Here is a 24,538-nt window from a genome sequence, read left to right on the forward strand (position 1 = left end):
GAGAAAGCAAGGGACAGTGAGCAAATTTTTGTTTTGCCTAAATCTGATGGGAAATCAGGAATTCTGCAGGATTTTTGGTTTTGTCCTTCAAGCTTTGCTACCAATCCTGACAGAATTAGTCTTAATTTGATCAGGGGTTAATAAACTATATTGGGAGATAATAGAATTTCTGAATTAGTATAATTAAATCATTTTTCCTTCCTCTCTCTAATAGAATTTTTAAAATTCACTAGCCCTTGATTCCTTAAACCCTGTAAAGAGTTACCATTTTTAGGTGATGCTCTGTGAGCAATCCCATTGATGTCACTGAGTATGGAATAAGCCTATTACCAGAGGGAAGAATTTGAAGTAGCTTTTTCCAAAACGATACCTGAATTTAAAAATAACCAACAACCTTCCTCTGCTTGTCAAAGTCAATCTTAAGGAATTTTTCACTGTTCTTTCCTCTTCTCCAGCTTCTAGAGAAAGTCATTTCCACGGAAGGTAGGTAAAGGCTTCATTACTAGACCCTTTGTAGCTTAATTATCAGTAAGGTGATGAAACACTGCTCTCTGAAGTGATCACAAAGATTCCATTAACTTCACCAGGACTGGGTCTGTTTCCATTCATAAATTAACGGTTCAATGGAAATGACACACATACTGTTGCTGCAATACAAGGAGCGCTCGTGTTGGTTAATTTCATTTTGGAAATATTTCTGGTTGGTTGATTTCGTTCTGGAAGTATTTCTGAGCCACATCCTTACACTGTAAGACTTACTGCTCCCTTCAGACACCTGTGGTTGCCTCGACAGCCCTCCAAACACCCGCGTTTGCTGGGAACTGTTCCATGTGCTGGGGCTGTGCCCCTCGCACAAGTTCCTCATTAGCTCCTTTCAGGAGGAAACTAATTTTTAAACAATGCACCTCTGCTTGGGCTGACAGTACAGATGGAGCTGATAGCAAGGGAGGGACTTGCAGGGAGAATAGCCCAGCTCTGCAGCACAGTCCTGGAGGACACGCAGGAGGTCTTGCTGTGCCAAAGGACTGGGTGGGTTGTTCTTCCTGCCTGCCCGCCCTGTCATTCAGTCTCATAACACAATCCCTAAGTAATTGCACTAAACAATGGGAGAGAGATGGAAAAATTATGTGCCTTTTAAATTCGTTAAGATGAAATATTCACTGTTACTCCATAGAATCAATTTCCATGGTTAAATCTATACAGATGGAAATGGAACAGTGAAGAACCCAACCATAGTCAAGCTTAAAAGTATAGTTTACTCCCAGCACAAATATTTGTCTATGAAGAGCTTTTCCATTTATGCCTTTTAAAAAATGTGATGTTGACATAACTTGGAACTCCTGAATTTTAAGCAATTTTATTGTGCTGAGAAGGTTTTCTTTTGTTTTAATCACCAAAACAGCTACACAATTTGAGGCCGGATCAGTCTCATGTTTTGGAGAGATCTTAACCTCTTACTGTCCTGTAAAAGCACAGCAGGATTGTCAGGCTGCCAACTGTTTCCAGTTCTGTGGGAGCAGCAGATGCCAGCTGTGTGTGCTGAGGGATCAGAGCATCATGGGGTTATTTCCTTTGTAGGGGCAGCCTTTTCCCCTCAGAGCTGGGGCCGGGGAGACCGAGGGAGCCAACCCAGCCTGCAGCATCCTGCTGAGGGAACAGCGGAGGCACTGGTCTCTGCTGCCGTGGGCAGGGGATGGGTTCGTGCTGGTATCAGCACAAACAGGGCGCTGGCACTGCCCGGGCTCCTGGGAACGGGCACAGCCCGAGGCTGCCGGAGCTCCGGGAGCGCTGGGGCAGCGCTGCCAGGGATGCCCAGGGCGGGATTGTGGGGTGTCTGTGCAGGACTGGACTGTTCCCTTCCAGCCCAGGGTATTCCAGGGATGCCCAGGGTGGGATTTTGGGGTGTCTGTGCAGGCCGGGGCTGTTCCCTTCCAGCCCAGGATATTCCAGGGATGCCCAGGGTGGGATTTTGGGGTGTCTGTGCAGGCCGGGGCTGTTCCCTTCCAGCCCAGGGTATTCCAGGGACGCCCAGGGCGGGATTTTGGGGTGTCTGTGCAGAACTGGACTGTTCCCTTCAGGCTCAGAGTATTCCAGGGATGCCCAGGGCGGGATTTTGGGGTGTCTGTGCAGGACTGGACTGTTTGCTTCCAGCCCAGGGTATTCCAGGGCTGCCCAGGGCGGGATTGTGGGGTGTCTGTGCAGGACTGGACTGTTCCCTTCAGGCTCAGGACGCTCCGTGCAGTGCCGCGCTGCGGCGGCCGCCCTTCACCGGGCCTGGCCCCGCTGTCACACCGACAGTGCCGCGGCTATATTTAGGAGAAGCGATGTCCCCGGTGCGCGCCGGGCGCCGGGCCAGGCACGCCGGGCCAGGCACGACCTCCCCGGGCCGCCCCCGCCCGGCCGGGCCCGGGCCGCCCCCGCCCCACGATCTCGGCCTCTGCGGCGCTGAGTCACGGCGGCCCCGCCGCACGACTCCGGCCCCGCCGTGAGTCACGCACCGCCCCCGCGGGCCGAGGGGCGGGCCGGGGGGCGGCCGCGCCCCTACAAAGCGGCTCCGCCAGCGCCGGGTCAGCGCGGCGGCACCGGCATGGACGGAGCCGGGCTGGGCGTCACCGCCTGCGCCGCGGCCGCGGGGCTGCTGCTCTACCGCATCGCGCGGAGGTACGGCCGGCGGGGCGCGGGACGGCAGCGAGGAGGGAAGGAAGGGAGGGAGGGAAGGAAGGAAGGAGGAGGGACGGAGGGAGGCTGGGCCGTGGCGGGATGCGGCCCGCGGCGGCGGGAAGGCGCCACGCGGGGCCCGGGCCCGCCCGCCGTGGAGCAGCGGGGCCGCTCCCGGAGGGCCCCGGCAGGGCCCGGGCCCGGGCGGGGGTGCGGGCAGGGCCCCGCGGCCGGCGGCGGAGCGCGGGGGAAGCGTTCTGCCCTGCGGCCGGGAATGGCTTTGTGTGCCGGGCTGAGCATCCCCTGCTGCCCGGACACCGCCGGGAGCGCGGCTCTGGCCCATCGCGCTCTCCCCGGCTTCTTTCCCGACGTCTTTGAGGCAGGCAAAGAGAAGATCCTGCTCCTGTGGCTGGTTGGTGTGGGGTGAAGGATGGATTCCTGGGGAACAGGTTGTGACATAGCAACGCTGTTAGCACTGTAGCAGTCAAAATTATTGATTAGGGACCAAAATTCTTTGGTTACTTGTTTCTTAATTCCACAGAACGTTCCTGACCTTAGAACAAATTCAGAGCAATTGAAAGCAAGGTTTGAAAAGCGTCAGGAGAGATGTCACGATTCACATCTCATGAAAGGAGAAAAGCTTAATTTGACAGATTCTAATCTAGCGTAGCATGAAAGGAATGTAGGGATGTGTGGAATATAAGGCATTTCAGTCCCTATAGCAGCAATAGAGCTCGCAGCCTGCTCATCTATTAAGTGCTTCTGTTGGAAACAAGCCAGTCCCAAGGGCTCCCTGTGTTAAGGTTCACTTCAAGTTAATGCTTTGCAAGAGAAGCATATTCCTGCATCCTCAGTGTGATGCCTGAGGTTTGCTCTAAAGCATTTGCTGTTTATTTAACCGTATCAATGATCAATGGGACATTAGTCCATATACAAGACTTGGCCTTTCTCTGACATATTTAGGGTAGCCAAGAAATCTAAGTGGCCTAAAGCAATCCCAGTGAAGCAGGCAAGATTTCTTTGACCCAGTTGAGGCTAGCATGCCTTTAGAGTGAGGAGAGTGGATTTGTTTTGCTCAAGTTCATCAAAAGGTCTCTGGAATGGAAAGCATTTCTTCCCAAGTCCTTGAAGACTGCCGGTAAATTCTTCCAGGTGACCTTGGTAATTCTTTGAGGCTACGTTTTGTGTTTCTCAGTACTATCCTGATACTTCCAAATTTCTCATTCTGCCTCTGTTTAATGAATCTTCCATAGTCATCAAGGAGGGCAGCTTAATAAGGGGCACAGACGTGATATGAGACATAGACATGATGCTGCCTTTGCTTTTTGTTTATCAAGGAGATAAAACATATGATGTCCAGATAGGAACAGAGCCTGGGGTTCTTATCACGGGTGTCCCTGCCTGAGTCCACTGGGCACCTTTTTCTGGCTGAGAGGACATTCATCTGGCTCTTGAGGGAGGACAGGCTGCATGGTAACTTACACCACTGTACTAGAAATCTGCTCTTGTGGCTGAATCCTGTCTAGAGCTGCTACTGAGCAAATGCATCTATGTTATAGCTCACCTGCTGGAATCTGGGCAGCTGTGGTGTGTTTTTCTTGCACTGGAAAATGGGGTTTAGCATTGGGTCTGCCCTGACAGACCCTTTACTGACAGCTGATGGGCATGGGCACCAGCTGCTCTGTGCCACCCAGGAGTTTCCCTGGCAGGAAGCTGAGCTCTGAACCCAGGTGTGCCAACACTTGGTCTGTCCAGCTGCCACCAGGTGTGGCTTGGTCAAAACTGGCCTGTGCAAAACAGCTCCTCTTCCCTGTGTACTTTCTGTTCAGATGTACTGGCATAGCCATTTGAATAACAGTTGTGCCAGAATGAGACTGCTGCTTCGAATACTTTTAATAGAGAATTGGGTTTCTCTTCTAATCCTTGGTAACTCAGCGAAGAACTGCACATCCACCAGTGTCTCTTTCAATACTACAGAAAAGTAAACATCTCCATCTTCTGACTTAAAGAGGGTGGGGAATAGATGTAAATAAAAATATTTACAAATCCAGTTTATTATTGCCAGCACTTAGCAAGGTAGACTGTTGTTCTGGCAATCCATTAGAAGCATGGACTTCAGCATGACCTTAAATGTGTGTATAAGTGAGAAGTGAAGGGTGCTGGGAAGGACCCTAAGTTCCTCCTTGTGTTACATGACAGACACACACTAGTTGCTAACCAGTGTTTGTCAGTGGAACCTGCAGAGCTGCAGCCTGATTTTTGTGAGCAAAATAAAGAACCCAGCAGCTTCTCACAAAGGAACAGGGTGTCATATTATCTGAGCAATGTCAGACATTTATCTCTTGATGTTATAACTGAGTTTACTGCAGGTATTTTCCCCTCAATTTTGTCTTAGGCAAGTATTTTCTACCTGCAAAACAGTTTGTCCAAGCCTGGGAATATTTTCTGAGCTTGGCTGGGTGTGCAGGTTACACAGGGAGTTAGCAGAGCACGTCAGCTGTGAGTGGAATCTCTCTCTGCCTGAAGTAACTCAATCACTTCTTGTTGCTCAGGTTTTGGTTTGCAGGGAGGTTCTCTGGCCAGTGGAGCTGGTTCAGATTAGTACAGTGGTAGATTATAAACTCCTCAGGGATGATTTGCCTTTTGATTTGTCAGGGATTGAGCACATGGTAAAGGCTCGATTTGTGTTGGGAGTCTCGTACCAGGATCTGACTTTGGAAGCAGTGTGGGCTTTAGCTCACTGCCCTCAGCTGCTGCCTGAATTCAGTCAAGGTAAATATAGCTCCAGAGTAGTTAAATCTGTATCTGAGAGTCTTTCCAAATGCAAAACTTGTTTTTTGTTTTTTTCAGTCCTGCCTAATTACTAGAAAATTAGCACCCTAACTACATGTTCTTGCCTAAACAACCTTTTTCTCCCCTTGTTCTTGTTTTTGCATTCACCAGATTGGGACTTTGGGATTTTTTGCACCTATTTCTATGGCAACAGATTATAGGTTCACAGAAGGAAGTATTATTGCCTTTTATCCCAAATAATCCAGGACTTAGCCATTTGTTTTGCATATATTGCAAATGAAGTGCTGCTATTTAATCCTTGGTAGTACTTCCTGAGCCTCCAGAGCAAGAAATGAAATCCTGTTTGGAAAAGGATGGAAAGGCCTTGAGTACACTGAGGATTTGGTCTCTGATATTAGGGAGTTCTCGGGCAGGGTTTGGCACTGATGGATTTTCCTTTATAGCATGACTGCTTTATTCATTTCTTCACCTGTGCTGTCCACTTCCGTCACCCTTGAAATTAGTGCTGTTGCCTCTGTCATGTCATGGAATTCAGAGCCTGGGCTGGTAGGGGCTGGAGGGTTTCAGTGGGTGCCAGAGGAAGGGCTTGCGGCAGGTCCTGCAGTACCTGGGCAATCTCCTCCTTCAGAGGGTGCAGTTCAGGTGTGCCCCAGGAGCTGCAGGGTTTGTGTGCTCTGGTTGGAGCCTGCGTGTTGTGTTTGCCCAGCTCTGCACCTGTGTCAGTGAGACTGGACTAACCCAACAGGTGCTGCTGTCCGTCCTTCCTCTGGCTGTTTGGACACGTGCTTGGCTTTTGGACAGCAGCAGCTCCTGGATAACTTGGATATCGACCTAGATTGTCTGCTTTAAACTCTGGGCTGGTTTGGGGGGGTTTGCCTGTTAGTTTTAGCAGTGATATTTTTAACTCAGATCAGTTGAGCCCCCTTGGCAGTGAAGAAAGTTGAGCAGGGAATATTCATTTTAAGGGGGGTGTGGGTGTTTGCATCTATTTTGAGATGAGAATCTGTCATCCTAGTAGCTCCAGCCATTTTCTTACAGCATCTGGCAGGGAATCCTCTGTACATTCTGACTTTTCTGTGTTTCATTTCAAGCGTATCCTCATTGTTAGTGCCTAAACAGGAGGCTCAGACATTGCTTGAGGGTTTGATGTTTTATGAACCGAGTTTCAAGGAGTGGTCTATGGAAATGTGAGTGGGAAAAAATGTAAATTGTGGAGATCCAGCTACAGAGGTGATGGCTGAGAGAGAAGAGCCCACCTGGCTGTTTGGTTGTGGGGTGCCAGACAGCACTTCTGCAGCATTCAGATGTTGCAGCAGCAGAGAACATTCCCTAGAGCTGGGAGAAGTTGCTCTCAGCTGGGAGCACTTTGGTTACTGTTGTTGCTCCCCTGCTCTGTGGCTCTCTCTGCTGCTGCAGTGGAGCCACACAGATTAATTATTCCCTGGTGGAGCTGGGCTGTGGCAGCTGGGTCCATCTGTCTGCATAGCTGCCATAGTGAGTCCTGGGCAGCTGCCCTCCCTTGGAAGTGTGACTGGGGCTGGTCCTGATGAGCCCAGACAGCTGGGCTCTGGTGCCTCGGCCTGCCAGGGAGCTCCTCTTGGGCATTGCACTGAGTTTTGAGACAAATGCAGAGCTTCTCTTGCAGGCAGGCTCGGGGAATGGGCTGTTGAAGTTCTTTGCTCGCACATCTGTCACAACCTGTTTTGGTGGGGCTGCGTCACAGTTGTTTGTCTGTATTGGCTGTTGTTTTAACAGGATTGCTTTAGAAAACAAGGGGCTCATGGATCAAGGTCATTAGTCTTTATCCCTTCAGTCCCAGTGCATAAAAGCAGGGGATGCCCATTTCCTGGGTTTCTGAGCACCCATCACAGGCAGCTCTTGCGGATTCTGATTTCCTTTTCCTGGAGTCCTGTGTATAAAGCATCAGTTCTACTGCACCTTCTCAAAGAATAGCACTGCTGATTATGGAGAGCAGCCCCAGATATGCCCCTGAAAAACAGTAAAGTGGGGAAATCACAAGGTTGTTATTGAAGTTCTGGCATGTCCATGGTACTAGAACAGAGGGATGTTTGTCAGGCAGAATTTATTTCTGCTTTAGCATTCTGTCTCTTCATTGCTAAAAGGACTACTCCGAGTCATAGCATTAAGCACACGGAATAGGAAGATTGGCTGTTTTGCTGCACTTCGCTGCTGGAAAGCCTTGCTTTCCTCTCCACCAGCTGAGCTCGGGGCTCCTGCCTGAGTTGTTTGTTGTCCCCCCAGGAAGAAGCCCACGCACGTGACGGTGAACTGCTGGTTCTGCAATCAGGACACGGTGGTGCCCTACGGGAACCGCAACTGCTGGGACTGCCCCAACTGCGAGCAGTACAACGGCTTCCAGGAGGTACGGGGGCTGGCCTGCCTGGGGAGCCTCAGGTGGCACTGCAGGGCAGGGAAATGGACAGCTGCTGGCTGTGCTGAGTGCCTGCGAGCTCCCCACCTCAGCGTGGAGAGAGAATCCACCGCGCTGGGGGTGCTGACTAGAGAGATCCAGACAAATGTTCCCCTCTCGCTTTAAAGGGCAAAAGCGGCCTTGACATATCTCATAAGAATACTTCTTTTACTGTATGGAACAATTCTTCTCTGGTTTTGTATTCTGTTAAATAGCAAAGCCTGTCTTGAGCTGAAATCCAGCACCACCAGCTACTCGGTGTGCAGGACAGTGGAGATGGGGGGTAGATTGAAGCATTTTGTCTCTTTTTTTTTACTCATTTATATTGTTACATAGGCAAATGCTAATGAAATGCTGAGCTGCTGTCAGAGTTTAGGGAATCTTACTGTCAACCTAGCTTTGATTTTATGATTCAATGTTTGCTTTTCCCCCTGCTTTTTGTCAGAATGGAGACTACAACAAGCCCATCCCTGCCCAGTACATGGAACACCTTAACCACGTTGTGTCGGGCAGTCCAACTTTCTGTGACCCTACCAAACCACAGCAGTGGGTGAGCAGCCAAATTCTGCTCTGCAAGAAATGCAACAACCATCAAACCATGAAAATCAAACAGCTGGCTTCATTCTCACCAAGGGAGGAGGTAAGTGTTCGTTATGTACTGCCACCACTGGAGAATGTTTGTCCAAGGCATTCCCATCCATGCATCTGCTCTTCCTGCTGTGTTTATTCCATGCTGCAGCCTAGTAAGCAGGAGAGAGAGCAGTTTTTCAGTAATGATGTTCCAACAGTCTTCAGAAGGCACTCCAGTGCAGAGAAGTTCAGTGATTAGTGTTGTAAATTTACCTAATTCTACTTCAAAGCTGGAATGTTCCCATGTTCTAGATGAGCACTGGAAACTGAAGCTTGAGCCCAAGACATTTCTGAGATCATCTTACAACTCCAGTACTTCCCATGGCTGAGTTTATGGGACCTGAAAGGCACAACAGCCCACTAGTTAACATCAAGCCTTAATAGATTTTGTTTTCCTGGGGCCCTGGCTGTGCTGCTCTGCGTTTACAAGTGAAGTGGGAGAAGAATTCTCTGCAGTCACAATTTCCCTGGTTAGGCATCTGTGCTTAGGAGAGGAAAGGGACTTTGCAGCTACAGCAACAGGATCTCCTGCTGAGCAACTTCTTGGCCTTCCCATTACTTAATATGCATGGAGGATGGGATAATGGAGTTTCTCCTTCACGGTTTTATGGCTCCCTTAAGTTTTGTGCAGAGAATTTAGTACTGCATTCCTTGGCCTTCAGCCATGGTCAAGCCTTAGGGTTAAACTGTGCTGTAGTGTGATGCGTCCATCCTCGGGCTTGCCTAATCCAGTCTGCTTTGTGTAATTATAATGAGTTATCAGACTGATTCCTGGAGAACAGATTGAAATTTGATCATGCTTAATGAGAATATCTTTGGCTGGTGCCCTTTTCTAGTCCCTGCCTCTTGCCAGACCTATCCAGTTGCTCAAGTACTGCCAGCCTTTGGCCCCTTTTTAAGCATTCAGTGAGCTGCAGTGCCTGTGCCAGCTGAGAAACCTGGGATTTTGTTATCCAATGTGCTTGGATAAGTGTGTCAGTGACAGCAGGGCTGGCTGTTCCAGGGAGGGATGAGCCTGGAGTGAAGGAGCCACAGGTATTTTGTGTCCCCTCATTTGAGGAGAGGAAGAGCAATTCTAGTCACTTGTCTCGCCTATGTGGAATTCATAAGATCTCAACAAAGACAGCAAAACTGGGCACAGAAATTCAGCATCCTGATGATGGTCCACAGCAGCCTTCTCCAAGGCTCTTCTTTGCTGTCCCTTCTGGGACACGGAGGCTGGGTCAGCTCTGTGTGAGGCTGGCTCTGTGCCTGGCACGCAGCTTGGTTCAGGGAGCTGTCCCTGTGAGGCTGGGGCCATGCTTTGCCCTTCTGTCAATAGCGAGTGTGACAACTGCTGAGGCACCTGCGTGTCTCACCACTTTTCCCCTGCTGTTCTCTGTCCAGGGCAAGTACGATGAGGAGATTGAGGTGTACAAGCACCACCTGGAGCAGACCTACAAGCTGTGCCGCCCGTGCCAGGCTGCTGTGGAGTATTACATCAAGCACCAGAACCGGCAGCTGCGGGCGCTGCTGCTCAGCCACCACTTCAGGCGCCGGGAGACCGACAAGGGCTACAGCCAGGTACGTGGGGGCACGCCAGGGAGGCAGGGCAGGGACAGCTCTGCCTCTGCACCTGCGGCTGGCAAAGGGACGAGCAGCCTGGGCTCTCTAGCCCTGGGAGCTTGGGTGCGTGGCCGCAGTTTAGGAGAGCACAGGAGAGTTGCCGTAGATGCTTCTAATGCTAGTGTGAGGTTTTCCTCTTGCTGGTGTCATTCAGCACAGTTGTCAGAAGGTAAGTCTAATGTAATAATAGAGTGGAAGGAAAATAATGGGACAGGCAGAGAAGGGGAGGTAGGGAAGCCAATTTATGGGCACAGAGCAGGAAATTACAGAGTACAAGGGAAAAAAAGAAAACAAGAACAATGGGAATTGAATTATGATCATCTCCTTGTTTTACTGCCCTGCTTGACCTTGGCTTCTGCTCATGTCTCTGCCATTGCTCGTTGCTAGTGTACAATAATCCCATGTGGTGTCAGCCCAGTACAGAGACTTAGAAGAACTTGAGCAGAACAGTGCAGTAAACCATACAGTTTGGAAGTGTTTCATACAGCACCATTTCAAAACCTTGCTGCAGCTCATTCAGCTTCTGACAAGGTGTTTCTCCCTTCCTCTGCAGAATCTGTGTTCATCTTCCTCTTCCGCTTCCATCACCACACCAGCTCAGGTGATACTTCTGCGGTTCCTGGCCTTCCTCAGCTGTGCATTGCTGGTTCTGATGGCCTTGTACGGGTCAGGCGACCCCTTCTCCCTCAGCACAGCTGTCCCTGCTCCTGTGCCCCCTGGCCCCGTGTGGAACAGGACTGGCGCGAGCCCCCGCGCAGGCGGTGATGGTGGCGGTGGCGGCGGCAGCTCGGGCCGGGGCTGGCGGGAGCTGCTCCGCCTGCTCCCGGAGCACCTGCTGGAGAACCTGAGCGTGGCGTGGGCCTACGGCAAGAATCACCAGATGGCAGTGGCTGTGCTGGGGCTCTTCACCTGCCTGCTGGCCATGTTCCTGGCTGGGCGCATCAGGTGGGTGTGCTGGCCTTCTGTCTCACTCAGACTGCTTTGGTGGGAGCGCTCTAGTGCTGTGTTGCCTCGGTGATCCAGGGGTAAACACTTTCCAGAATGGCACATCTAGTACTGCATGCCTTGGTACATTCCATTTAAGCTTGAATTACTGTGAATGAAAAGCTGCCTGTGCAGCTCCGGTGGAAAATGGAACTGATCTGCTCAGACGCTCGCCCAGCAGCAGGCGGGGCTGCACACGATGTGCTGTAGTCGGAGGCAGTACAGACCTGACCAGCAGTGTTTGAAATGCTGTTTGGTTTCTTGTCCCGGGCAGGCTCCGGCGAATCGACGCGTTTGCCTCGCTGCTGTGGTTCCTGGTGATGAGCCTGCACCTGGCCGAGCGGTACCTGAAGGCAGACACGCCCAGCTGGCTGGACACGGCCAAGTTTGGCACCACGTCCCTGTGCTGCCTGGTGGGCTTCACCGCAGCCGTGGCCACGCGGAAGGCGACGGGCCAGCGGAGACCCCGGCCCCGAAGGTCAGAGCCAGAGCAGTGACGCTGGGGGAAGGAGGAAAAAACCCTTGTGAACTCTTTGCGACTGGTGCTTCTCTCTCCTCTCGTTATTTTCCCTTCCTCTGTGTCTCTTTTTTAAAGTTAGATAAGCAGTGAAGATCTCTTCTTCCTTTTTTAAAATATATATATATATTTATATATGCACATATATATGTGTGTGTATATATATATATATATATGTATGTATGTAATGTTTTTCCCATCCTCGCTTAGCACTGTGATAGCATTTCCACTGCTAGCCATGGGAGCTGCTTGTGCTGCCTCCATTCTCCCTTCCTCCTGCATCCTACGTCAGCAGTACAAATATCCAGCTTCCCCAAAGTCAGTTCTTCCAGCAGCTGCCTCACAAACTGCTCCGTAAATGCAGCCTCCTCCCCATTCTGCTCCTCCTGCCAAAGAGATTCTGGCTCCTCCTGTCCTCCTGGTTCTTCTCACTGCCTCTCCATCCTTAGCTACTCACAGAGGAACCCACTGTCCTGATCCACAATGGGGCCCGGGCCACCGTCACTTTCCTAATGGTGCTGGTCATTTTAATTTGGAACTGATGGGAACGTGCCTCTGGATTTGGAGTCCTCGTTAACAGGTGCTGTGGTGCCCAGGCACGCCAGGAGGGGACCACACAGAGCCTGTAACCTGGTTCTTCCTGCCTTCCACTGTGTAGCATCACTTACCTGCATCCTCTCTCGCTCTGCCCTTCTCCTGGCTCCTGTTTCAAATGGAGAAGTGTCCTTAAGTGCTTTTGACTGAAACTTCAGTAACTTATTCAAAAAGGTGCTTTAAAAAGTCATGTAGCCCAAGGTATCTTAATACCTGAAAGTGTGCAGCTGTTTGAGGTTAAATTTTCAGATCTACCAGTGGTTGCTGCTTTCAATGCCAGTTTTCTTTGGGTTTTTTTACCCACCTGCTCCCTGAGCAACATCTGTGTGTAAGCACAACTGGATAAAAATGCCTCTGTGTCTCCACTCCTATAGCCTTAGAAAGAGAAGTATGGGACTGATAGGCTCATGCTGTGATATCTCAGCTCTCATTGTACACCCCTGCTCAGTCGCTGTGCATTGCTGAGAACCCAGACTGGCAGGGTGTGCTGTAGGAAGGGGTGGGAGCTCTGCTGTGGGACTGCATGGCAGCAGAGATGGATTTTTTGGGTTACTTGCAGGGGTTCTTTTGCAGTCTGGCATTGTGCTAATACTGCTGAAAAAAGGGTCTGAAAATTGTGATTTGGAGTTGAGTGCCTGACACTCCTCTGCTGAAGCTGGGGTGGCTGGGTATTACTGTGTGGGGAGGAGGGAACTTCCAGCTGTTTGGGTTTTTAGGATTAACTTGTTGGGGCCTCTTAGGATAAGCAGTCTGATTATCCTGCACGGTTGTTTGAAAGGCACTCCACTGAGTTTCTTATATGGACTTTGGTTTTTCAAGAGGAAATAGCACTTTTACAGAACATCTGCTCTTTTCTTCTGTTCAGAAGAGCACAGTGGAACTCACCACCCTAATAGTCTGATATAAGTTAATTTGGTCTAGTGATCTTCCAGTGTATAAACTATAAAATAATCAGAGTGGAGCTCTCACTGTGAAGTATCTGCAACTCCTGCTGAAAAATGCAGACACTACTGGGTGCTGCAGATGCTGGTGAAATTAGAGGAGCTTTTTTAAAGGAAACAAAAGCTATTTCCTAGCTGTCCATACTTACTGTTCCTCAAACGGGTGTTCATTGTGAAAGCACAAAGGTAGCACTGCCAAAAGCTCTGAAATTCGTTAACAATAAGCCAGGCTGAGTCATGGGAAGGTGCAGCTCCTGGCTGTGTGCCTGTACCTTAGCAAGGGAGTGGCCACACAGACCTGCTGCCCACCTGGGCTCTCCTTTGGAATCTTTTTCTGGTGCCTTCAGATAACTGCAATATCCACCTCCAGGCTCACAGCACCTGGCTCCATTCTGGTGCTTGTGAATGATGCTGAGGGTTGTTTACTTACTTACAAGAGGAATCCAGCACCTGCAAAGTCTGGTTCCATCTTCCACATTCCCATCACTCATCAGTCCTGACCCAAAACATTTGTCTTCCAGCTCACAGGCATGGGAAACCTTGAGCCATTATGGCCATTAAATAAAATAAGGCATCTGGATGTTTTTTTAATTCCTCCCTTCCTGCTTCAAGACTTCCAAATTTTCTTCATAAAGTACATGTAAAAAAAGACTTTTATCTGTGATTGTCTTCTGCACCTACCTGTACAATTTGAATTGAAAGTGCCTCTTGTTGTTCTCCTGTGAGATGTGTCCACGGAATGGGAGGAATCTCATACGTGGAGGATATACTGAGAAGGCTCAAAGGAGGGGGATGAGAAGCTGACAAACTCAGTGGGAATGGTCATGGTAATGTCATGCCTGATTTCTGTCAGCAATGCACTTTTATTAATAAGAGTGAAATGTATCTGTCCAAATTCTCTTGCCCAGTAGGAAGGAAACTCAGTGGCAGCTTCTAAAGATGGCTGGCAGCCTCTCCAGATGTTTTATTTTCAGGAGCTGAAAGCCAAGGCTGTGTTAAGCTTCACAGTGTCCTGTTTCCTATTGTCTCCTATCTCCTCTAAGTATCTCTTTTCCTCCCTTTTTAGCAGCACTTTGGTTTTTTCTTTCTATTTAAACTCGACTCCTCCTCAAGCTCCCTGGGGTCAGGCACCTTTTGTGATGTTTTGCTCTGAAATGTGAAGTTGGTTTGCCATGCCTGTTCTTTTCTCTGGTGATCTTTTCCCTGTGCAGTGATGGGATGGGATGGGATGGGATGGGATGGGATGGGATGGGATGGGATGGGATGGGATGGGGAGGGTGCACACTAAATGTTGGGAACAGGCAGTTGCTAGAACTGTGGGAAGGAGAGGATTTGCACTGTGAAGCCTGAATAATCCTGTTAAGGAATGTTTTAGCTCTGTTTGCACAGCAAGTGCAAATCTAGACTGAGTTTAAACTCCTTTAATGTGGGAGATATGTTGACTGCAAGTGACATCTGTTTGTCTTCACTTTATGCAGATTAATACGAATGAAGTATATTTACTAGTTGCACTAATTTATATGTCAGAACATCAGAAAGCTACTTTGTTTTATGGCCAAGCTGTACAACTGATCTCTGTGGTGCTTTGTTCACAACTTACAATTGGAGAACTTTTGTGCTTGTAATTGTGAAAATTTCAAAGGTGAAACAGAATAACAGAGTACATATTGAAGTGGGGTTCATTTAATGCCAAAGAAGCTTTTGTTTTTGCTCAGGTGTCAGCCTGTTTTCCCCACTTCTTGGTGCCTCAGCATGTCTGTGCTGCTGCTTCTAAAAACAGCAGCCTCAGAGCCTCAAAACCAAACTTGCAGCAATTGAATTCTGGTGGTTTTGAGACTGTGATGCTTACAGCCTCCTTTCTTTCTCCTTGTCTCACATGCTTTTGCTGATGGTGGAGGATGAAGGATCTTTGGGGGTAAGGGAAGAAAGGAGGAGAAGGGTGGGTTTTGTCCAGAGGTGTTCTGATTTATAAACTGTAGCATTCAGTCCGTCCCAGTTGTGTCTCAGACAAGGAGCCCTGCAGAGAAGTTGTAAGGTAGCAGTATTTTAGTGTTGGAAAAAAAATAGTCAAACCACTACTGCCTTTGCTGAGACTGTTCTTGCCACACCTGATTTCAAAGCCAAAAGGCTGTTCCAGACACTGCCATGCCATAGTTTCTGTCTGGAAGGTGCTTTGCATTTTTTTTACTCAGCAGTTAGATATGTCATGTAAATGTAGATATCTGAGTACGTCATCTAACTGCATGACTGCTGGCCCCACAGTGAGTCCAGCAGGAGAAAATGGGTGGTTTTGTGCACAGTGTGCAGCTGAGGTGCTATTTTGTGTCACACATTTCCTTCTGCTGGGTGGGATAAGAGCTAACCAAGGCTTGGTAACTAACAACCACAGCTGACACAAAATCATCAGAACCAATTGGTCACTGCTTTGAGCCTCTTGTTTTCCCTTTGCTGGGCTCTTACTTCAGGCCACAGTGGGAACCCATGGTGGTCTCCAGGTGCAGTTTTGTTGCCTGAGGATTCTCTCAGCCATGCAGGCCAGAGCATGTGAATATCCTAACAATATTAGAGGGTTTTGGCCCAAAAGCCCCTAATTCAAGGTGCTGCTTTTTCATACTAACCATGTGTCTGGACCAGGGGATGGTACCAGCAGAACAGAGCTGAGGTGCTGAGGATTGTTAGTGGGTTTGTGTGTCACTTGGAATCAAATCTGCTGCATCCCCAAGTGCCTGACTCTGGCCCTCAGTGGCCATGGCTGATGTGCCAGCTCAGAATCTTGCACCCTGCCCAGCAGAGCCAGCCATAAAGGGGCCAATGTGGGTTCATGAAGTGCCTTTCCCTGGACAAGATTTGGGACAACACTGTGTTGCTTTGCTTGGTGGAACATGGCTGCAGCAGTGCCCGTGTGTCTGCCAGGCCAGCGCGTCTGTCCTTCCTGTGCCACCACTGAGGTGGCAGGGCACAGGAGGACACTTGGGCTAACATTTCTGAGCAACTCTGCAGGAGAACCCAGAGGTAGCAACCGAGTCAGCATCTCTGCTGCTGCTGCTTCTGTTCTTCCTGAGGCCCTCAGTGACATCAGTGCATGCAAACGGACGCCTTTGTGGCCCTTTACCATTCTAAATACTCTGTATTTATATCCAGCTCTTTCCTTTCTCGTAGCTCCTCCTTTCCTACATCCATGCTTTGCATGCCCTAGTGAGCTTGGGTGTGCCAAAGGGTGAGAACATGTGGGAATATAAAAATGGTGTAGTGGCTTATTATTTTGGCTTTATGAATATTTTTCAAGTGTGCTGAAATTATGTGAAGCTAATAATCATGCTTAGACACTATAGGAAGTATGTATTGATGTAATGTGGACAAAGTATTTATGCTCTTATAAAAATTAATATAATTAATAGCCAGATAATTGCTCCAGTCTGACTGCACTCATGAAAGGTGAAGGGAGCTGTGCTGTATGACTTTGCTTTGGTTTTCAGAGATGCTGTTGAAGTTGTGTGCTGTCACATACAGCCTGCCAGTTCCTTCCAGGTGTGCTGTCACCTGCAAGGACACCTGGCTCTTGGAGCCACGGCAGGTGTCTCCAGGGAAAGGGCCAGTACTCAGTCCTAAGTCATCCCCTGTAAAGCCTGGTTTGGGACCAAAGCTCTTGAGTGTACAGGCAGGAGGAGGTGCCCTGGACAATTTTGGCATGCCAGCAGGTCTGGAGGCATAGGATGTGCATATGCACACACACACACCTCCCCACTTTGTGCCACCAGTTGGGGGGGAAAGGCACAATTGATGGCAAGCATCTGTACTCTAGAAGGTCCTAGTGCAGCTCTAATTCAACCCTCCTTTTTCATTCAAAGCGGGACAACAGGCAAGAGACAAAAATTCTTACTCTTGGCAGCTGAACTTTGTAGCTCTCTAAGCCACATATCAAAATATTCGTGTGTCTGAGAGCTGTGCCCATTTTAGCACTACTCTCCCCTGTCCTCGTGCCTGTTTTTTATTGCTGTACTGCTCTTCACTCGTGGTTCTGTGAATTTGCAGGAGGCACAGGCTGTGGCCCTGGGTGGGGAGGTGCAGCAGGGCAGTGTCAAGGTCAGGGCACAGTGACAGTACCCTGCTCCTGGGGTGACAGGGACCTGTTCTGCACCCCGGGGACAGAGGTACCTGCTGTACACGGGTAGCTCAGTTCTGAGGGGACACTGAGTGCAGAGGAAATGTTTCACCCCCTGGCTGACACTTGGCTCCCCAGCTGCCAGGGCTGGGCGCATCCCCCAGGCTGCCTGCCTGTGGCTGCATCTCGCCTTCCTTCTTCATGGGCTGAGTCATCTGATAGAGGAGTGGGTCCATCTGCAGCCTGGCCTGCCCGTGCCCTCCCATGTCTCTCTCTGTCCCAGGGCTGATACAGCATCTCTGTAAAACGGGAATTTAAAAGGCTCACACCTATGCTGGTGTCTGTGGATGACAGGGAGCTGTTGGGACAGGGCAGGGGAGGCTCTCCTGGTAGGAGGTGGTTCTTCAGGACCGTGTACATACCATGTAATACCCTTCTTAACCTTCCATTTATTTATTTTTAAAGTATCTGTGTAGCAGAATTGTGCCCGACTGTCTAGTAACATTGTGATCATTGTAAACACTAATTAAGATACCCAACTTTTGATGTTCACAATATCAAGTTCTGAAATAAACGGCTTCCGGGCCTTGACTATTTCCACAAACTACCTGACTCCAGAGCCTTTTTTTCTCCTTCTTTTTTTTTTAATGTTGCTTTTTTTACTGCTGCCAGAGCCAGCATTACCAGGTGACAAATGGCTTGGAGCAAAGGCACAGCTGCAGTGCTCCCTCCCAGGGCTGTGATGGGGCTGCTTCCTGCCTTTTGATCCTCTTGATCTCCTCACCTTTTCTTAGCTGCTCTTGGAAGAAGTTTTAGTTCAGCTGGCCATTCTCAGGCATGAAGCACATTGCCATGAGAGCTTTTAGCAGCATCCAGCCCTCTTGACATGACAGTGGCAAACACTAAAGAGTGCAGAGAACAGGAACAGGATTTTGCCCACTTAGCAGGAATTTGTTCAGACAGATCAATGTTTAGGACACACTTTGGTCAGAATTCAGTCCTAAGGCATTAATAAGCTATACTTAAAATCCTTCAGCTCCTCTTTGCTAATTCCTTTTCTGGATGGTTCAAGACAAATGATTCTTCACTGCCCTGAGGATCTGGCTGCCCTAACTGGGTGAGGTTGAGCAGTGGGGCTGTTGAGCAGCAAAGCCATTGGAAGCCTGATCCAAACCAGTTACAGTCCCAGGACTGTGGTTATGAGTGATAAATTACTATAACAGCTTCTAGCCCATTAAAGGAAGGACTTCCAAAAGCCAGTAAAGCAGTTAAGCTGTTTTCTGCTGCAGCAAGGAGCTGTGTAAAGTTGGATCCTTTGGCCCAAAGACACAGAAGGTGCAAAGTTAGGACAAAAGAGCCATGTAGCTCACAGGTGGTGCTCTGGTTTGGCCCTCTACAGGCATGGCACAGTGTGGGGTAGGTATCACTCTTTCTCCTATGATTCATGTCAGTCCTGGGCTGCACTTCTAATTCCCTTTGCCATTCATTTCCTCTTACAAAGCTGAGCTGGGTGCATGCATCTGTGTGTGTGTTGGGGTAGAAGTGTGTGGGGGTGCTCTCTGAGGCTCCCCATGGGTGCAGAGCAGGACCTGGACAGGTTGGGCCACTGGGGCTGCAGGACCAGCACATCCCTGGCTGCTCTTAGAGGCATGTCCTGCACCAGCACCCTGCTTGGCTCACGTGTTCAGCCTCATTAAGCTGGTCAGGATTGGTGATGGCTGCCTCCTACTAGCAGATAAGTAGCTTGAAAGATACTTTAAATTGTTATCTTAGCTCTAGAGTTAGCACAGCATAATATGGCTGCACCACCTCTTTTGTCTCCAGGACAGAATGACACGTGCATAAATCACCCCGCAGTGCAAGGCTGAGATTTTCTTCACGCTCTGATTTACTCCTGGCTTTTCTCTGACAGAGGAAAAGCCATGTAACCATGTTGCTGCTCTCATCTGTCTCTGTTTCTATCAGAAGAGAGATTAGGCCTCCAAGTATTGTATCTGCTGAATTGTATCTGCAAAGTCAGATATCTCCATTTAAAAACGTGCACTTCATACTCAGTTCTTCATCATGATTTATTTGACAGTTCTATTACGTGTTTCTAACTAAAAAAATCTTTCAGAGGAAGAGAGATTCTGGTTCATATTCTAGACTTTCTTTCATGTCTTTTCATTCAATTGTTAAAAATAATACAAAATTCCTGTATTTTAACATCTGGACTTCTTAAAGCATTCTCTAGGTAATTTTCTCATCTAGGGTATTTTCACTGGTATTCCTAAACTGTTCCACCCTCTTTTCCACCCTGTGTTGTGGGACAGGTTGGTGCACAATAACACAAGTAAGGTTGGGCAGTTCTTCTTTTCCCAAACTATAGGAACATTCCCATAAACTCTTCAACACTTCTGCACTGAAAAGTTAGTCCAAACCTGTTAACAAAACAAGTGTTCTGCGAGCATGAGAGAGGCAGTTGCTGGGATTTCTCATTGCTAAGTGTCTGTCCTGTGTGTCCTTTGCAGGTACCTCTCCGGGGACTCCATTGCTGTCTTTCCCAGCAGCCCTGGCACAGCCTTCCCTTCACCTGCCACATCTCTGTTTGTCCCAACTCCACCCAGCATCCTGCACCTGACAAACCAGCAGCTCTTCAGGTCCCCGCGCAGGACGGCCTCGTCCTCCCTGCCCGGCCGCCTCAACAGGGCGCTCTCGCTGGGCACCATCCCCTCGCTGGCCCGGGCAGGTGAGGCAGGGCTGGGGCTGGGGCTGCAGCTCCAGGGGGAATTGGGCTGGGGGGATCCAGGGAGTGTGCAGGGGCTGTCCCAGAGGGAGGGGGGCAGGAGGAATTGGCCTGGGAGGGATCCAGGTGAGGGCAGGGGCTGTCCCAGAGGAGTGGGGCTGCAGTGGTGCAGAGGAAATGGGCTGGGGGGATCCAGGGAGTGTGCAGGGGCTGTCCCAAAGGGAGAGTGGCAGGAGGAATTGGGCTGGGAGGGATCCAGGTGAGGGCAGGGGCGGTCCCAGAGGGAGGGGGGCAGGAGGAATTGGGCTGGGAGGGTTCCAGGTGAGGGCAGGGGCTGTCCCAGAGGGAATGGCACTGGATCCACACTTTATAGTCCTGTTCAGGAATTGTTGCTCCTGTGGCACAGAGCAGTATGCAGCATTAGGGTTTGTGTTTGGCAGCAGCTGAGCCAGCTGGGTTCAAATTGGGTTTTTTTGTTTTTTTTTTTTTGCTTTTAGATTCTGGCTACTTGTTCAGTGGAAGCCGGCCAGCCTCACAGTCATCCCACTCCAAGGAATCCCCTACATCAGGTACTGCTCCAGGCCTTCCAGAGCAGCAGTCTGTGCAGGATTTGCACGAAGTGGGTTGAAACACGTGGTGTGGTTGAATTCTTTCCTCCCTGCTCGCATTCCAGTGAATATGTCCATTTTGCTGCTGGAAATGCTGCAGGGAGAGTCCCAGCTAGAAGTGGGATGGCGTTAAAGTCAGGTGCTGAATGTTCTCCCTGGGACAGCTCACGGGTCATCAGTGAAACCAAACAAGGAGCCCTTTGCTGATTAGAGCAGAGTTGAGCCTGCTAGGACAGGAGACTTGAGCTGCTTCCAGGGCAGCTCATTTGTAGCTTTCCCAGCAGAGTGCAGCAGCTGCTGGTTTGGCTGCTCCCTGACCTGTCTGTTGCCCTTCTGGCCCAGACAGCTCCCTGTGCTGTTTGTGCTGCTGTCACACCGGGCCATGCACACCTCCTGCTCCCCCTGCACCTCCTCAGCAGCTCTGAGGGATGTGCCAGTGCAGTTCATTCACCTGCAAAATGGATTGTGCAGGCTCTCCTGGATGGACACAGCTGAGCTAAGACAAAGCTCGCCAGGCTCCTGATAACCTGATTCCTGAGTCATTCCTGAGTGTACTAAAGTACTTGTGGGATTTCTCTGTGTTTTGCAGTGTGGCGACTCAAATAAATAACGAATTTTAGTACAAGGCACGTTGGTGGACATTTGCAACTCCAGTTCCTTTTCCTTGTAGTAGTGTTAAAGAGAACTGTGCCTGTTGCAGTGGGGTGGTAACCCGGTGTGTTTTTCCATGGGGTGTTATTACCAAAGGGGTATTGGGGACAGCTAAAGGTGATACAGAGACTATCATTAGAAGGTATGAAAAACCCACTTTATTATTAAAATCTACAGTTTTTATAGAAACAATGGTGGACTTAAGACTTGATTGGCTTTTAGGAATCTTCTCTCACACTATTGGTGACCTATGAATAGCACACTCTGGAGAACCATATCTCTAAACAATGGTTACAGAAAGAGATAATAATTTTGAATTCTTTCTTTTAAGTTTCTCACAGCTTTTAAAATTCTGGGAGAGCTCTGTCCGTCTCTGTTGAGAGGCCGTGTGACCAGCGGAGGTGTTTGTGTTGCAGATCCCCTCTCGGTGCCGGCGGGCAGCCGAGCCCCGTCCCGCCTGCCGTCCCCGGCGCCGTCGGTGGCCGGCTCGGTCACCTCCAGCTCGGGCTCGCTGCGCCTCCGCCGCCCGCTCATCAGCCCGGCCCGCCTCAACCTGCAGGGGCAGAAGCTGCTGCTGTTCCCGGCGCAGGGCGAGGCGCTGCTGGCCCCGAGCGCCTCCGAGGAGCACACGCCGCCCGACAGCAACGCCTTCTCCCCCGAGCTGCCCGGCTGCCCCCCGAGGAGCCTCGCCGAGCGCGGTACGGCGCCTGGGAAGGAGCTGCCTGGCAGGCACAGCCCTGCAGCGTCCCCGACACAACCTGGGCAACCTGCAGGAGAAAGCCAGCTGGTGAATTCTCCTGTCTTTTTCTCCTTGCAGATATGAGGTCTGCTGTGGAAGGGGGGAGTATTTGCAGTGATAATTCCATCAAAAAGGAGGATCACTCGTCACACTCGTCTACCTGTGTGGTAGACACAACTACCAAAGGGGAAGATTTGGCAGGCTGGAGAGGTGAGTGCATTTCTGTGAGGGTAGCGGAGATCTTTCCTGGAAATCAAATTATAAGGAGTTGCAAAATGGACCCTTCTGCCTGCCATTCTATGATCTTATTCTAAGATCTTTCTTGTTCTTTGGACTGTCTGAAGAGCACTGACAAAGTGCTAAACCGAGACAGAAGACGGGTGGGGATGCAGGTGTCAAGAGCATGAGATGAGATGAAAATAGAGCCAAAAGAGAGTACCAGTGGAGTATTTCCTGACAGGAAAAGTACTTCAGTACTTTCTGCTTGTGCTGAAACACTGGCTAGAGAGGAACAGTACAATATATGTTCACTTTACTTATCAGTTCTTTAACATCTCTGTTTATATTCCCTTTTTCCCCTTCTGCCAAGGTCGCCTTGGGACCTCTGCCCTGCGGGGGCTGCTGGCCGTGAGCCTGACCCTCAATGCTGTCTTCACATCAGCCTATGTCTACAGGAGCCTGCGCTGACTGCTGCCAGCCCCCCTCTCTCTCTGGTTCCACCTGGTCCTGAGGAGATGAGAGCAACTCAACCATGGCTTCATGGCCAAGGCCATGCCACCGGTGCATGCTGTTCATTAAAAAACTACTGTACACTCAACTGGCATGAAAAGGAACCTGGGCAGCTGCTGCCATCACTTCCAGGTAGAACATATCCCAGGACTGTCCCTGGAGATGGCAGGCAGCATTCCCAGCTCCAGCTCAAAGCAGGAGGCCAGTCCAATGGCCCACACACTTCTTTTCAAAAGAACTGACCTGAGACACAAGCCTGAAGATGAGTGAGCTGCATTTTTAGGACCTACCCCAGCTCTTCTTTCTGACATATTGACCTCGTGCTGATGGTGCTGGTAAAATGGGGAGAATTAGAGCAAATGAGCTGAAGAAGAGGGATGGCTTAGTAGCTGGTGCTGGGCTTTGGCTACTGTAGAAGCATCCCCGGGCTCTGCTCAGTGGTTCCTCTTCTCTCTTCTCTCTGGCATTCTCCTCTAAGTTGTCAGTGAACTTTCTTTAGTTGCCTTAAGCTTGCCTAAGCACATGGGTGACCTTGGCTGCTCTGTCATGTTCTTGCATCTTAGATGTCCTTGTGCTTCCAGCTGGACCTGGCCCTGAGGCCACTTTCACCAGTTCCATTGTGGCCATGCTGGTTCTCTGCCCCCTGTGTGCCTGTGCCCTGTGGCTGCAGGGCTGCACAGCCCCAGGCAGACACCCTGTGCTGGCTGCATCAGAACCTGGGAGCCCCTGCTTTGCTCTGCCCAGCAGGCATTAACTGTGTTACTCTGAAGTGGCAAAAAGAAAGGATCCCGGTGTGATTTGCACCACAAAGGGCTTCAGCTCACAGCTCTGCTGGAGTTTTCACTGAAGCAGCGAGTGGCAGAGCCTGTTCTTGCTGTAAATCGCACAAATCTTTTCTGTTAGGGGTAGGTGAGGAGCTGTCTGATTGTATACATATATTCAGAAACCTGACACCTCAGTCTGACGTTGGGATTTGCTAAGTAACTGTTTAAGATATTTCTTACTTAGTAAAATGCCCAGGTGCTCTTAGTGAGAAATGCCAAACCTGCTTCTGGACAATTCAGCCTTCTGGATAGATTCTTCTTTTCCAGCTCAAGGAAAGTAGTAGATTTTCAAAAGCAGTTTGTAATTTGGGTATTTCTGCTTTTGGGTAAGTCTTCAGCATTGCTTAGAATTCAGGGGCCATTTAGAATATTGTGCTGAACACTCAGAATCATTTAGTGCATCTTAGGGAAAAAAAAGAAATCCTGATCTTGATGTTTTGGTTCCCAAAAACCAAGTGCAGAGAGAAGATTTACCAGTGTATGAAAAACACCTGGTGAGAAGAGAGTTGACTGGCATTAGCTGTGTATTTCCTGAAGCAGGACTCGGATCTATTTAGAGTTTTTCTGTTGTCTCTTTCTTTGGGCTCCTTTACCTCAAATTTCAGTGCCCCACCCCACTGCCCTGTGTTTGCATCCTGAATTGGTGATTACTGTGTCTTTCCCTCCCTTCCCGTTCGTTGCTGTTCCTCTCTTGTGTTCCTGCATGTGCACAGAACAAGGTGTATCTGCTGCTGACATTCTCTGCTCTGAACCTGAGCCCCACCTCGCAGTGATGATCACCCTTCCTTTCATGTTGTTGGTTTTTTTTTTGTTGCATGTTTTAGTTGAGTTCCTCCCCAGCCTCACTTGGTAGACCATGGGAGCCCTAGCCAGACTGACCAGTGTGCATGTGACAGCATGAATGGGCTTTGCTGCTGCTGATTCAAGCACTGACAAACGGATTGTCTCTGTGTTTTCCAAGTCTCCCTGCATGGTCTGAGCTGCCCACTTCCAGCTGCTGCTCCTGC

The 24,538-nt window shown here is 49.7% G+C and overlaps 1 protein-coding gene across 2 annotated transcripts; it reads left to right on the top strand.

The window, feature by feature from the left end:
* Positions 1-2,532: 2,532 nt before the first annotated feature.
* On the top strand, positions 2,533-22,996 carry TMEM201 (transmembrane protein 201). 2 transcript variants are annotated; one of them, XM_084220180.1, is made up of 11 exons: positions 2,533-2,661; positions 7,714-7,834; positions 8,328-8,522; positions 9,899-10,075; positions 10,671-11,062; positions 11,376-11,579; positions 19,766-19,983; positions 20,478-20,549; positions 21,656-21,937; positions 22,057-22,188; positions 22,568-22,996. In XM_084220180.1, the coding sequence occupies exons 1-11, from the start codon at positions 2,588-2,590 to the stop codon at positions 22,663-22,665; spliced, it is 1,965 nt and encodes a 654-aa protein (XP_084076306.1). In that variant the 5' UTR covers positions 2,533-2,587; the 3' UTR covers positions 22,666-22,996. The 2 variants fall into 2 exon arrangements, with proteins under 2 accessions (XP_084076306.1, XP_084076307.1); XM_084220181.1 differs by lacking the exons at positions 19,766-19,983; positions 20,478-20,549; positions 21,656-21,937; positions 22,057-22,188; positions 22,568-22,996 and having other exon boundaries at positions 11,376-11,814.
* Positions 22,997-24,538: the final 1,542 nt, after the last annotated feature.

Source organism: Fringilla coelebs, assembly GCF_963513975.1.
Source record: "Fringilla coelebs genome assembly, chromosome: 22".
NCBI classification, from domain to species: domain Eukaryota; kingdom Metazoa; phylum Chordata; class Aves; order Passeriformes; family Fringillidae; genus Fringilla; species Fringilla coelebs.